The sequence below is a fragment of the Cyanistes caeruleus genome, chromosome 7 (genome assembly GCF_971803275.1).
Source record: "Cyanistes caeruleus chromosome 7, bCyaCae1.hap1.1, whole genome shotgun sequence".
NCBI lineage: Eukaryota > Metazoa > Chordata > Aves > Passeriformes > Paridae > Cyanistes > Cyanistes caeruleus.
This window is the reverse complement of record NC_141707.1, coordinates 27,013,040-27,027,309: the sequence shown is the minus strand read 5'-3', so window position 1 is coordinate 27,027,309 and position 14,270 is coordinate 27,013,040. Positions and strand designations below refer to the sequence as shown.

General features: G+C 45.4%; 1 protein-coding gene and 1 long non-coding RNA gene across 4 annotated transcripts in view; both read left to right on the top strand.

The window, feature by feature from the left end:
- The window catches only part of IGFBP2 (insulin like growth factor binding protein 2), a 58,903-nt gene that overhangs the window by 28,430 nt on the left and 16,203 nt on the right, over window positions 1-14,270 (top strand). The window contains exons 1-2 of one of the 3 annotated variants that reach the window (XM_023931200.2): window positions 1,035-1,238; window positions 1,347-1,518. The exons of 1 other annotated variant lie outside the window; for it this stretch is intronic. In XM_023931200.2, the coding sequence (XP_023786968.1) occupies window positions 1,476-1,518 (43 nt within the window). In that variant the 5' untranslated portion in view covers window positions 1,035-1,238; window positions 1,347-1,475. Of the gene's footprint in view, window positions 1-1,034; window positions 1,239-1,346; window positions 1,519-2,839; window positions 3,084-14,270 lie in introns of those variants that run through there. One more of the 3 variants, XM_086896906.1, reaches the window with a different exon arrangement.
- LOC147652261 (uncharacterized) lies at window positions 12,994-13,570 on the top strand. The gene is made up of 2 exons (XR_015289011.1): window positions 12,994-13,059; window positions 13,436-13,570. It is a non-coding gene; the product is annotated as an uncharacterized LOC147652261 (long non-coding RNA).

Genomic DNA, 14,270 nt, shown 5'->3' with positions numbered 1-14,270 from the left:
GGAACACCTCCAAGGCTGGATGGTGTCCGGAGCAGAACATGCCATTCCCGTGTGTGGGGCTGCTGTGGGTGCTGCACTGTGGGCACAGGGGCCGTGTCCCCTGGCTCCCCTTGTGCAGCAGCTGGAGGCAGGCGCCGAGCAAGCCTTACCTTCAGGCTTCGTGAGGTGAGCAACTGTGCTTCCCTGTGGGCTGCTCCCCAACGTGTCTGTCCCTGCTTGTTTGTGCCACCGCCTGAGCCCCGGGGATGGGGAGGGCAGGATCCCCTGTGCTGCTCCAGGACCTGGCACCGGGGCTCTCCACGTCCCCACTTGGTGCAGGCGAGTGCATGCATGTGTTTTACGAGGCTGAGTTCACTGTGCCCGTTCTTTTTCTCTCCCCCACCCCTTAAAACTTCCAAATCTTACTTTGTTTTTTTTTAATCCCCATCATATGAATGCACACTTCATGCATCCAGAGCATCTGATGACAGTCAAAGTGCAGATCTTTCCCCTTTAACACCTCTACAGTGTCCCATGCTGTATTAACTCTGTTGAGAGGGCATCTGGGCAATTAAGTGCAAACATGGTCCTTGTTTGGCTCTTGCACTCAGTAAAGACTTCTCTTTCTTGTATTAAAGCAATGCACTGGCTGTCCCATTTTGAGCCTGGCTTTCTTCCAAGAGAGGCTGTGTGTGGGCACGTGTGGATTATCTTTGTCTCTATGGCTACCCTGAAAACTTTTGAACCGGAAAATTCAGTGGAGGGATTGAGCTCTAAGATACTGGTTTCCTATGGCTTTTATGGACGTGGTTGCTGGGTGGTAGGACTGTACCTTGTTCATGTCTCCTAAGGGGGTTGAAGCCGAAACTCAGCCAGTATTGGATATCAGAGAACCAGCAATGTACTCAAAAGCACACTCTCAGGAAAGATACATAAAGCTCCTTTAAAAAATCAAGCTTTGTTAGTTATATCGCTCAAGTGTATTAATATTAATTAGGTCATTTAACTAATTACCTGTTCATCTGTATGTAAGGGGCAATTGATAGCTTGCTGATGGGTCCCAGCTGGAAACTGTAGAGCATGAGAAACAGACCTTGAGAGTCATGTGTGGGCAAGAGGGGGTTGATTATCACTTTCAAGAGCTCTTGTTTGCTAGGGCTTTAAATCATTTTGGCAATTCCTGAGGTTTCATGTAGAATGGAGAAGTGCTGTCTTTGATGAGGGTTAAACACATGCTTTTTAAGAGAGAATTAGTGCATGTAAGCTATTCACGTGCTTGCTAAGAGCTGCTGTCAACATTTTGAGATGATAACAAGTAACAGCAGTTACAAATATCATCATCATCCTTATGTTTTGTCTCTTTTCAGGCACCTCCCCAGCTGGGGATTTAAAGATGTTTCTAATTAGTCACTGTTTCAGGATCTGTGAGATGAGAGTTGTGGAGGCTCTGTTGCGGAGATGTCTGTATTCTGTCCCTCCCTGGATCTTGTTCTGGGATGAGCATTGTCTGCTCCCCTCATGAAGGTCACCCACTCTACAGTGAGTGTGAGGAGATAAAGCAAGGGATGCTGGAGGGGGAACCTTGTCTTTGATGTTTCTTTCGGGCTTTAGGTCTCTTAGAAGGGAGACAATCACTGAGGGCTTACTGGCTTGTCCTGCACCATCATTAGGATGTGCCAAGTGCTTTTTCTTCCTCTGCCTTGTCCAGCTGCAAGATGGCACACAGATACTCTCTGGCACCAGTAGGTTTTCCAGCCCAGCTCTGTCTCTGGGTATTTCCATGCTAGGCTGGACAAGATTTGGTGGTGGGCAAATGTGTAGCCACTTGTCAGTCTCTCTAGCCTGACTGTGGGAGTTAGGTCCTATGGGTGATTTTTTTCAGTCTGTTTTTTTAAATGTAAGTGGTGAGATTTCCCATGTTTCAGTCATCTCATGCCTGGTATAATAATCTTTGGAGCCACTCAAACTATTTATTACTCATTTAATGAAAACTGGCAGAGATGCTATAATTTTTGTACTTAAAATACTACAAATTTGATGTTGAAAAACCAGATGGAAATAATTAATCCATGCCAGCCCCCTGAACATACAACCTCCTTGTTCTGCTCCCTGGAGAACCCTCCAGTCCATTGTCATTTTGGGCAGAAGATATGTTAAAACTGGCCTCATCCTCCCCCAATTCAAGAGTATTTTGGTCTAAATCTTGCCATTTTAATGCAATTATTCCTTTTCTGGCTTGTCACGCCTTTTCTGTCCTATTGTTTGCAACCTCCTGAAAATTGTTGCTTACATCCCTGCTGATGGCAGGTTGACATCTATCGGACTTTCCTGATTCCTTCCTCAGCTCCTTGAACCCAGTTTCCTTTCTCCAAGTGTTTCTTGATAATGCAGCACAACACAACCTTCATGTTCAGACTAAAGTGCCACAGAAAGCGCAGTCTCCAGAGGTTCCACGAGGGAATTTTGATGGTGGAATGGGTTTGAACTACTGGTTTTTTTCCATCAGAATGTAAGGAAGAACAGGGTTGGTCACAAGTTAATGTTGCTCTCAGGAGATACAGTGAAGGCCTGGTCTGAGATGGGGAAACAAAGAGGGGGGAAGTGTGTCCTTACCTGAAACAAGAGCTGCTGTTGCTCAAAGCCAGGAGTGAAATAACATTAAATATAATTGATGATGTGGCATAAGTGGTGGAGACAAGGCAAGGAGGTAGCTGCCTCTGGACATCTGCACATGAACAAACAGCTGTCTTGGGAAGAAATTAAGTTGCCCTGGGAAGAAACTACTATGGATGGGAACTGGTTAGGGCAGGTTTACTTCAGCACAAGGTTGCATCATGCAGCTTTTTTTCCCTCCCCTTAGGCCATCTGGGGATTTCCTGGCTGTTCCTGTTCATGCTGCTTTTTCTGGGTGCTTGAGAGATCTCTAATAGGTGCTTGTGAACAGCTGTGCAGGACAAGCATCAGGCTGGCCCAGCTCATTAAAGGAAAATGGGTTCAGAGCAGCTAAGGTGAACTGGAGGCAGTAATTGGTGGAAGAAGAGGACAGGATTTTTCCTTTTCATCGCAGCAGCCTTCTGAAGGCATGCTGGGATCTGGGGACATAGGTAAATGGCAGCTGTATTCATGCAAGCACTGAAATAAGATTCTCACTGCTCTTGGCAAGGGTCCTTTGCCCTGCTGTGTTGCCTCAGCAAGGCACACTCATCTTCCAGTCATTAGTCATTTGCTTGTTACTTCATTTTGTGGAGGAGATTATAACCAGCTGAGCTGATATGGCAACATGAGAGACCAGGCTGCTGTCTCAAACCACTGTATTGTCCCTTTGTCTTTGCTTTGTCCTCCTTCCAAACCCATGGCCATCCAGACCGTACAATGGAGAAGCAGGCAAGAGCATTCCTTGGGCTGGGAGGAGCAGACAGTTTGGATTTCTGCAAGTCAAGTTGCCAACACTGGAGTTATGTTATTCACTGTGGAACAAACAAGGGCTAAGCACTGTATGGTGCAGTGTTGATTTCAGAGAATTTATAAACTGTGATGACTTTATGGAGAGCAAAGGCTCAGGGCTTCATCATGTGGCTGCTTACTGCAGCCTTTGAATCAGCCAGGCCTTAGGAGGTTCAGCAGGGGCAGGTGGATTTGAGGGAGCTCATCTCCACCTTCTGAACCTGAAGATCCCTATGACCTAATCCAGTCATGAAGCAGTGAGATTAGGGGTGCTCACCCCTTTCCTTTGTGGCCTGAGTGTTGTTCTTTGATGGAAAAGTCTTTAGGATACAAGATTATCTCTAAATTTGCCTGTTGAGCAAATTGTATTCTGGGACTCTTGTGGTCTTGTAGGGACTTCTGGTCAACAAACTGATTTAAAGTGGTAACAGTAGCATTTGATCAAGTGGCTGAGGTGAGGAGCTAGATTTATCACTTCTGGGAGTCTGACCTTTGCTCCCAGGGTCTTACAGTTCCTTCAGGACCAAATCTTGGCCTGTCAGAAGCTGTTCACTGACTGGGAGCAGCATTCTCCCTATGAATGAATACCTTATTACTGCCTGATGTTTCTCAAGGGCAAATTGGAGACTACTGTTGCTTCTTACATGCCTAGGCTCACATGTGTTTTGGCACGTACACTTCTTTGATATGAAAAATTACTGGGTTGAGAAAATGCAAATCACTTCTGCAAAACTGCTGATTCTTGTTGTGTGAGGGAGGAAGGGGGAAAAGAAAAGATGTACCTAAATCTTTCCTGAAATTTCCAAGTTTAAGATGTGTCCAACCTCTGCCAGGCTTGGTAAATCACAATGCCTGATGCCAAGCAAGAATAGGAATTTTGCAGCAGGTAGGAAGGTAACAGGGAGGTGAATTGTGTTGAGTGCTGTGGGGAAACACCTGTGTACAACCAGCCCACCCTGCTGTGTGGTCCAGAGTAGGGGCTGTGTCAGGGTAAGTATTCAGAGGCATTTGTCTGTATCTCCTGGGTTTCTTCATGGGGTCTGTTTTGCTTAATCTGCATAGCCTGAGGAAAAAATTCAAGCAAAATGCACAACTCAGGATTATTGTCTGGGGTTGTCTTAGTTTGGGCAGCTGCAGTGCATGAGGTTTTTTGTGGAGAGGCAATTTTTGGAGCAAGGCAGGTGAGGTAATTACCACAATCCTTTTTTTGGATTTTGCTGAACGCCTACAGCCTTTGCAGGGCTAAAGAGAGAAAGAAATCGGAGTTTCCCCCAATCCCCTGCCCCTTTTTACTTTAACTTGTGCATTCAGTGATAATGGCATGACAAAAAAAGGGAAATTATTTATGTGGCATTAAAAGCACAGTCAGTGTCAGAGCAAGGGACTTGCACCTGGATATCTGTTCACTTTAGCTATGTGGCTGTCCTTGCCATAGTTACAAGGACTTTTTTCTGTCTGGTGGCTTGATGCTAACAGTCTGTCAAGGATGGGATTTTTATGGTTCCTTTTTTATAGATGTGTACTGCTGGATAGGGTGATAAAATTATTTCCTCAAGGTCTCTTAAGGATTGAGAAGCAGGGTAGGAGCGCTCAAATCCAATTCTCTTGAATCCTGGTTCACGAACTTGGCTCTGAGACTGTTTATGGGACCTTCCTGGTGTCATGATTGACTTCCCTAAGTCAGCTGTATTGTACCATCATAAATTACCTTAAGCAGATTATGGCCAGGGCCACATTGGTTGCTTTCAAGGACTTCACTGTGAAACAGAGCACACAAAAATTGAAGTGGGATCAGGAAGAAAGTAAGTACTAAAAAAACCCTCTTTGGTCCGGCAGTCAGTAACAGAATGGGCACCGAGACTTTCTTAGTGTACCAGAATCCATTTTTGTCTTAGTCTAATTCATCCACATTCATTTGCATTTCCCCTTTTTTTGGCTAACATTGGTTTTGATGAAGAAATGTGCCAGGCTCTGTGACATCCATGACAAGTCCATTCACAGTCCCTCTTGTTGAGCCAACACTACTGACTCCATCTCAAACAGACCAAAGATGAGGCTGCAATTAGCGGACTTAAATGTTCTGCAGTGACAGGGTTTTGTGTTTTGGGTTTTTCTGTGATGGTGTGTTTTCTTTGATAGCATCCTCAGAAAGGAGGAAGGTCTGGGTGGTTGTGATCAGAAGTTAAGGACCCAGAATTGGCGATACTAGAAGCACTGGTATGGAGCCTATATGGACTGGAAGTGAAAGCAGTGTAAAGATGAGAAAGGCAACCTTTGTGGAGAAGGTGGAATTAAAAATGAAAATTAAAAAAATGAAGGAAACTCTATGGGGTGGCAGGGGTCATGTGGATAAATGTCTCTGTAATGTAATTGGAAAGATAAAAGTTTCCAAAATAATATTGCTGTGGGAATTTAGGAACATATCTGAATATCTAGGAATACACATCGACAAACATGTTTTATTAATAAGGTAAAACACAGATATGCCTGGATGTGGTAGCCCAGATTTTTCTCATTAAATAGAGCACCAGCAAATGGAGGTGCTATTTTAGGTTTTGTTTTGGTAACTAATGTTGATGTTAAGGGGGCCTGATTGTACAGAGGAATCTTGGACCTAGTGTTCATAAAATGGATTCCTTTTAAATAAACCTAAACAAAAGTAGATCTGGAGCTAGGATACTTGTCTTTGAAAGGGCAAACTTTGAAAAATGAAAAAACCTGGTGGGTGAAGTCATCTGGGCAGAGAATCGTGAATGCAGAATGCAGAGGATACAGAGCCTCTAATTCAGAGGTGCAGAAACTATCTGGACCAGGGGTCCTAAACAGAGGAGGAAAACAGGCCAGGAAAGTCTCCTTGCTGAAAGCTGGTGAATAGCCACCTTAAAAAGGATAGTTGGGATTAAATAGAGTCTGTAAGGAATGGAAAAAAAGACTAATTGGCAAAAAAGCAATGTCTTAGAGGTCAGGAAGGGTAGGGATAAAATGAGAATTGCCAAAAGTCATGCTGCGTTAGGTTTGGCAAAAGAAATTTAAACAAATAGCAACAGGTTTCTCAGCTACATAAATAACATTATACTTGAAGCTGCTGTGCAGCAAGGAACAAATAGAAGATCAAAGATGATGTAGGTATGGATCCAGTATTAATCAAATTTTGATTCATTGTTAAATACAGTTGGAGGGGATGAGGACATGGAAATATTGGAAACTGAGAGTAAGAACTAAAAGTCAAAGAATCAAATTGATTGAAATCAGTCAGAGGACAGGAGCACCATCCCTGGTGGAAGCTGTAGGTGTGAAGATGTTGAATACTTGTTGCACTGTTAGGCTCGTTGCTATGAAGAGAGAAAGCCCAGAATAACTTTTGAGGATAAATGATGTGGATGGTTGAGAGGGTCAGGAGTGGTATAAAGGTGAATAGAACAGAGTGCTGGGATGGGCAGTGGAAGACCAGGCTGAAGACTTTGATGAATGGAGCTTTTGCTAGTGAAACCTGCCATTGGACAGCTGAGATGTGTGTGTGTTAATTGATCCCAGGGTGAGGGGGGACCTCCGTCCTGCTTTGAGGAACCACCGAGGCTCACTCTGTGTCCACAGAGAAGTGTCCCATGGGGAGGGAAGCGTTAACCCCCCAGAAAGCAGCTGGCAAGCCCTCAGCAGTCACGAGCCTGAAAAATGGATGTAGGCAGGCACAGGTGCAGGGAAGAGCTTCAGTGCCACAGGGAGGACTTGGCTGCTCTGATGAGTTACAGGAGGAAAACAAAGACAGGGAGGGGAAAGAGCACTGTGAGTGAGAAAATAGTATTGGCGTGAGGACGTCATACCATAACTCAGCCCTAATAATATCCTGTCTAGGAAATATGCATCTTCTGCTGGCTGGAGCACTGTCTTTCTAGGATGACATCTCCAGGTGATACCTCAAGGGCAGGGCAGATACTTTTCTGCTCCCAGGGAGGCTGCTGTGATGTGGCTGATGGAAAGTCTCATGTCCAGTGGTTCAGGAGGCCCTTGCACTAATCCCAGGGAGGATTTTTTTCCTTAAAAGAAGGATTTTCTAAAATCTTTAGCTCTTTAAAGTTTTAGCTCTCCTCATGAGCCCAGCTGGTTTTGTCAACACACAGGACGTAGTGCTGACCCTACCATGCTGAGGCTCCTTCAGCTTGGCAGAAGGCAGGTTTTGTCATGGTAGAGTGATTGTTAAAGATCAGTATGACCAAATGATGATCAAGACCAAATTCAAAATAAAATTGTGCTCAAAAGAGTTTGAGGTTTCATTCACAGTACAGTTGGGTTGAGGCTAAAGCAGTATTCCTGTTTCACAAAAAGTTTTACTGTGCTGAATTTTCAAAGGGAAAGGAGAGATGGTTTTGCTTGTTGTTGTTAATACTGTTTTTCAGGTGTGGGTCCCTGGTCTGCCTGTTTTTTAAATTGATTTTATTTTAAATTGTAGTGAACCAAGTGGCATGACATTCTCTGACCTAAAGTGAGTTTCCATCTATTTATTTATTTACTGAGATTTTATTGCTCAGCATTTCAGAGTAGCAGAAGTGTCCTATGTGTTTGTTTTCTTTAGGCTCTAGAGTTTACTCTGCACCCAAGCTAAATTACTCAGTCTTTGGGGGGAGCTGAAATGAGGAACTCTGTACTTTGTGACCTGAAACTTTAAATGAAAAGGGATTTGGGAAATGGAGCAAGTGATCAGAAAGTGAGTATTTGCAATGGGTAAGCGGGGGAAGGCTTTAAAACAAAACCCTTATACAATGGCAATGAGTAGATAATGTGGTAAAGTTGGGAACAGAGACAGAGAATTGGTTGCTCAAGAGGAGGTATCAGGTATATTGTCTGAGGCCAACAGCCCGGACAGGAACAGGGGAAAGGATAGCTGGCAGCTCTGATACTTTAATTGCAAATGAAACAAAAGCTGGTAGGGGAGAAACTGAGAAGTGTCACATGCCTTTAAGGCCTCCAAAAGGCTCTTCCCCAGTTTACAGTGGGCCTTTCTAGACTGATTTATTCCTGTGACTCAGTGAGGGTTAGATTTTAAGCATTTGTTTCTTTCCACTTCCAAGCTCCCCCAGCATGGCCATGCTGCCTTTGGGGCAAAGGAGCAAGATGCACTTCAGACTATTTATGGCTCGTTCTACAGTTTCATTCTGGGAACATCGCGGGGAGGCTGATGGCTGTTTTAATGCCAAATATTCATCAGCCTTCTGCCATTTTCCAAGTTAATTTGTCTGGATGACTTCTCAAATTTTCCACCAGCTGATGCTCTATTAAGAGTTTGTTCCTTTGTCTGTCTCTGGGGCTGTTTCATGGGTTCATGGGCTGTATGGGTGCTTCTCCATTTTCTGTCCAATTTAAGGATTCAGGCTTGTCAATTGTGGCAACTGATGGAGGCCACTTTTTGTAAGGAATCATCATCTGGAGACCTGCATCCCAGCTCCTCTGAAGTAGGCGTAATCAGAGCACTGCCCTTTTCTTTGGTGGAGGTTCTTGGTTTAGGGATCATTCCACACGGTGTCAGGACATCTCTTAGGGCATCTCTCTCTGATGCTCCCAGGTTACTTTTTCACAGCTTTACAGCCAGGACAGTGTCTAATTCTTCAGCCTGCTTCCTTTTCTAGTTCAGACCACAGGTTTTTGCTGTGTGAACAGCTGTTTTGACTAGAACACTACAAACATTTGGTCTTGACTTTAAAATCACTCATAACATGATACACTATCACAACCCTTTTGTAAAATATACCAGTGGCTAATTACTTTGATTGTCCGTGTTTGCCTAATCCAGTAGTTTTCATCTCAGTAAAAGCTGCATATTTATAAGAGTTGTTAATTCCTTTTGGTCTTCTGGGACTTAACTATAGGTGTAGTCAGATTTTCCCTGCTGCCCTTTTCCTGTCTAGTATCATGTCTGACCAATCTGTCCTACTTTCTTCTGTGGTGCTCCATTATCTATTTTAAGAACAAGCTTGTGTGGAATTATCTCCACAGGTTTTATTCACTTTTGCTTTTCATTATTGATAAGCAGTTTCCGTTCTCCTCTTACACCTCCTTAATAATATTTATGTTGCCCTGTCAATTTACATACTATTCTACAGACCTCAAAAGAGGCGAAGTCCTGTCCCACTGATTTCTTGTCTTTCCATGCATCTCCAATCTGCTGTGAGGGCACTGGGAGCTGAGATGATACAGCTTTGCAGGGAAGAACTCACGTACTGCAGAGGCTTGGGTGTATTTTGCTCCTTTTTGTTCCTTTGGAGCTCACTGGGAATGGAAGACCTTCCAAATTCCCTTTCAAAGAGGGGATGGCAAAGCAGCTGGTAATATTTACACATGGAGAGCATGTGGAAGTGCCCTGAAACTGGACATGCCCATTCTACTTCCACTGGTCCTGTACCAAATCCTGTCTTTGAATGCAAAATTTGCCTTACCCCTCCTGTGAGGTGTTAAATGCCACCAGTAACTTTTCTCAGCTGACTAAAAACCCTTCCCTCCAGCAGTACCTGTTTGCTGCTCCTCCAGGCACACTTTCTAAGTGATGCAGGAGGGAGTAGTAGTGAAATGAGTTGTTAACTCAGCTCTTGCAGTGCTAGGGATATCTCTGGTCTGGAGGAACTTGATGATGAAGAGATCTGTGTCTGTGTAGAGATCAGCCAAATGAAGCTGGTAGAAATGAGATCAGCCCAAGGCTTTTCTTACCCTGGTATTCTTCCTGCTGGTATTCAGTAGGAAGACTCAAATGTAAATATGATGATTGCAAGCACATGTGGCTGTGGCTGTCCATCTTAAGACCTGTTCAGTGAAAACCGGATTTATCTGTTTGCCAAGAGCAACATGCTTTTCCCTTTAACCCTCAGGAAGCCTTTCAGCTTTAGTCTGGCTGACACCATCATGGTTTATTTAGCAAGGCAAAGCATGGTGAGGCTGAGGGAGTGGTGTGAGAGGCCACAGCTGGGCTTTGTGAGAGTCAGGAATGGGGCAGGGGAGAAAACAATTAGGAAATAGCAAGTGTTCTGGTGCAGAACACTTTTAGAGCAGGCACTTGTAATGTTCAGTGGTAAATAGCTGGTTAATCAATGCCAGATTGTCTCTTGGAAGTAGTCTTAATTACTTTAGCCTGTGCCAGACACTGATATCCTTGAAACCTGAAAAATCCCATTAGAAGGTGCTTTCATTGGTCCTCAGCCAACATGTTTCACCGTGTGACAAGAGCAAGTGCGGATGGGCTGGGGCCATCGGGGCAGCACTGGGGGTGGCACTGGAGGGCTCTCTGTGTCAGGGAACCCTGTGCAGCTCGTCAGGAGCTTGCAGTGAGTTTCTTGCTCTAGGGTGGTGTCCCAGCTCTCCACATATGCAGCAGTAAGAACTGCTGCTGCTGTTTTCCATGTGCTTTGGCTTTGTTCCGGTGCCCCTAGCTCATGCCAAAGCCTTCTGTAGTTGTGAAAAGGCTGGGCATTTTTATTTCTTTTTGAAGAAGAGGTGTCCTGGCTCCCAGCCCTTCACCGGGGCTGTGGTTGATTTTGGAGGCATGCATGGCACACAGCAGGTGCACTTAGCATTCTGAAGGTCACCCCTTGGCTAAGGGGTCTTCAAAACCTGTCTCAATGGGGTATAAAGGCCAGCACTGTGATGTTTAGGTCTTTCTGCTTACTTGTTCCTGTGGGCTGAGGGAAAGCTGTGAAGCAGGAACAAGAAGATCACTATTTTTCAGTTTCATCTGGCATTCCATGAAAAGATCAAGCAGGGCACAGAACTGAACTATGTAAGTTCAGTAAGAACTGTAAGAAGCTGGAAATTGCCTTGATATATAAATGACATCTAAAAGGAAGTACAGAAAATCACAGATGTATGGCTGGCTAAGAAATGTGATGATCCATGTGCAGCCTCCGGCTTGGAAAGTCCCTTTGTCATTGGTTTCCAGAAGCAGAGAAGATGGTCAGTCTGATATCAGCTGCTGGTCCCAGAGGAGAGCAGCAAGTTCCCTGCCTGCTCCCAGTTTCCCTGGGAAGCAATGCTGCAGAAGCCGTCTGCTCTCCCCTCTCTGTCTTGGTCAAAGCAGGGGGGTGTCAGTGTGGGTTGTACAGCAGTACCTAAGTTCTCTGCCTTCCCTAACTTTGGAAGATGGGGTGTCCTTTTGAAAATAACTCAAACTGGTGTTCCCACAGGTAGAGTCCAGCTGGGTTCAACTTAAAGCCTAAAGACGGATTTTTTCATAGGAAAGATGTCTCTGCTTTGTGCATATGAACTGTGCTGGAGGAAGAGAGGAGGGCAGGGAGAGGTTTAGAGACTGTAATTTGCTCACTGCTTTCCTTCCAAGGAATCCAGGAGTTTGTCTTCTTAAAGACAGGTCTGTTTTCCTCTCTAGTGAAACAAGATTGCCTGAGTAATTGTCCCACACACAGGAACATCCATTACCACTTTGAGATAGGAAGTGCAGAGTTTAATTACATTTTGACTCTCTCACTTCACTATTCAGATATTTCTTTTCTTTGGTTTGAAGTCTTGTTTGACTGGGACAGGAAGGACCAGGGGAGCTCATTCGGCTGCTGCTAGTATGCCTTGCTTTTTGCTCGCTTCAAGGGTGCCTTTTGTGTTTAGACATTGAAGAAAAGATACCAGGCAGCAGCGACAAAGGATGGTTGGACTCAGCCCTGCAGCATGAAATCAAACTGGAGCACAGCACTGGGAGAGCTGACAGTGCTGTGAATATCTTATTCTCATAGGAGAGGGTCAGGCAAGACATTGATGCCTGCTTCCATTGGAAGAGTTGAAAGCCACAGACTTCCCAAGGTGTGACACTGGTTGAAGAGGATTCTCTTGTCCTTGGCAGGCAGGAGGACAAGGAGCTGTGGTCAGGGCAGGACACTTGGGAGATGGCTGGTGGGGGTGGGGCACGTACCTGGTGAGCATGAAAAGCAAGTGGTGGTGTAACTGAGGAGCTTCCCTCTGGGTGCCTGAAATAGGGATTTGTGGGGATTGCTGCATCACAGACATGACAAGTGGTGGTGTGATGAAACATCACTTCAGCCACATACCCTGAAGCTGCAGTAGTCTTGATTTCAGCAAGTCATCCTGCTTTTAGCAGGTACAGAGCTCCTGGGCTGCTTATGTAGATTGCAGTCTGTATTAGTGTTAAGCAGTATAATGTATTTGTGTGCATTTGGTGCTCAATGACAGGTGGCCAGCTGAGTGGTCTCTGAGTGAAAGAAATACTGTCTGGGATAGTGCCCATCCCATATCATGGCCTGAAAGCTGTGAAAGGATGCTGGGACATGGGCCCATGTGAGGATGCCACAGGCCAGCAATGGTGTCCAAACTCCTTGTCCCAGGAGGCACCAATCCTGTTCTCCCAGTGGCTGCAAAGTACTTGGGGTGGCTTAGTGGGAAAACAGCCAACTTTACAATCAGTGCTCCTCTACATTCCCAGCTACTGTGTGCCTGGCTTCTGGTTTCACAGGGAAACAGGCAAAGAGCATTTCAGGTAACCTCTCTTCAGTCTGGGGGCATGAAGGACTCTTGTACTTCCTGGAAGGGATTCAAGCACTGCGTGCATCAAGTGCAGGCTTCCTGAGCTGGGCTTTTCTGTTGTTCAGACCACCTGGAAGGATGTGCCAGAGGAGTCTCACAGTGTGATTGTTTGTGAGTGATAGCTGGCACCAGTACAGCCTGCACTGGGTGGTTGGAGGGGGACATGGGGGCTGTGTTTTGATTCTGCTTTTCCTGTTTGTTGTAACTTGGCAGAGGCAAAGTTTCAAAGACAGCAGGGGCAGCAAGATCCTTTCTTTCTTTTCTTTCTTCCTGACATGTACTACACCACTTTCTGCCACTAATTCTGTTTGTTTTTTTGCTGGAGAAACAGAGTGGGAAGGGAGGGTTGGTGGGTTGAAGTCTGCAGTTTTGAAGCACATAAACCAGAATATTTAGCATGGGGTTTATTGTCTAGAGAGGAGACTTTCCTGAAAGCAGCTCCAGAGATTGTGAGCAGCTGTCACAGTGGCTTTTGTTCCTGCTTCAGGTGGAATTTCAGTGGAAGAAAAATTCAAAAAGGAAGAATGAAAAAAGAAGCAAACTTCAGCCACACAAAGCCCTCTCCCCAAGGCCTGTTTAGAAAATGGAGATAAAGCAGCAATAAAGTCAAGTGCTCAATTAAGCCAGATGTATGTGGTTTAAAACACTAACAGATGTGGCAACAGTGGCTCTAATGAAGTGGGGCTTCATGGACCAAGTGTGGTGGTGGTTGGGTTGGTACCCATTGCTTCCTGATGGGGAATAGTGCAGCAGTGCTTTTGTTCTGGTATTTGATAAAAAGGGGTATGTAGCTGCTGGGGGCTGCTGTTCCCTGCTGTCGCTTTGGCTCCTGCTCCCTTGCCTCTGGCATGGCTGTGGTTACAGTACTTTCCAGCTGTGGTGGTCTGTCTGAGAGCAGTGTGAGTTACAGCACTCCAGGGCAATCTACCTCTGACAGCCTCCCATCTAAGGGCTCCTGGGACAGTTTATTGCCCTCCTTGATGAGCTCCTTCTCCAGACCCTGTGCTTGGGGACTTGCATGCCCTTAAATGACTGCTGAATTTTGCTCTGAAAATTTGGGGGCTCCAAAATGCCATAGATAAAGACCAGGTAAAACCTGTTGCCTGCTGTACAACATGAGCAGAGTACAGTGTGAGCCGTACTTGCTGCTGAGCATCTGTCTGGGCTGTGGCTGGGGGGGCTGACCCACGCCAGGTGTACACCATGTTCTGGGTTGGTTTGGGGGAAGACATAAACATCCGTATGCCACAAGCCAGCTTATGGTGTTTGGCATTTTGGGGTGAATTCAGTGGGAGCACCAGTCCTTCTTGAAGCCAGGGGAT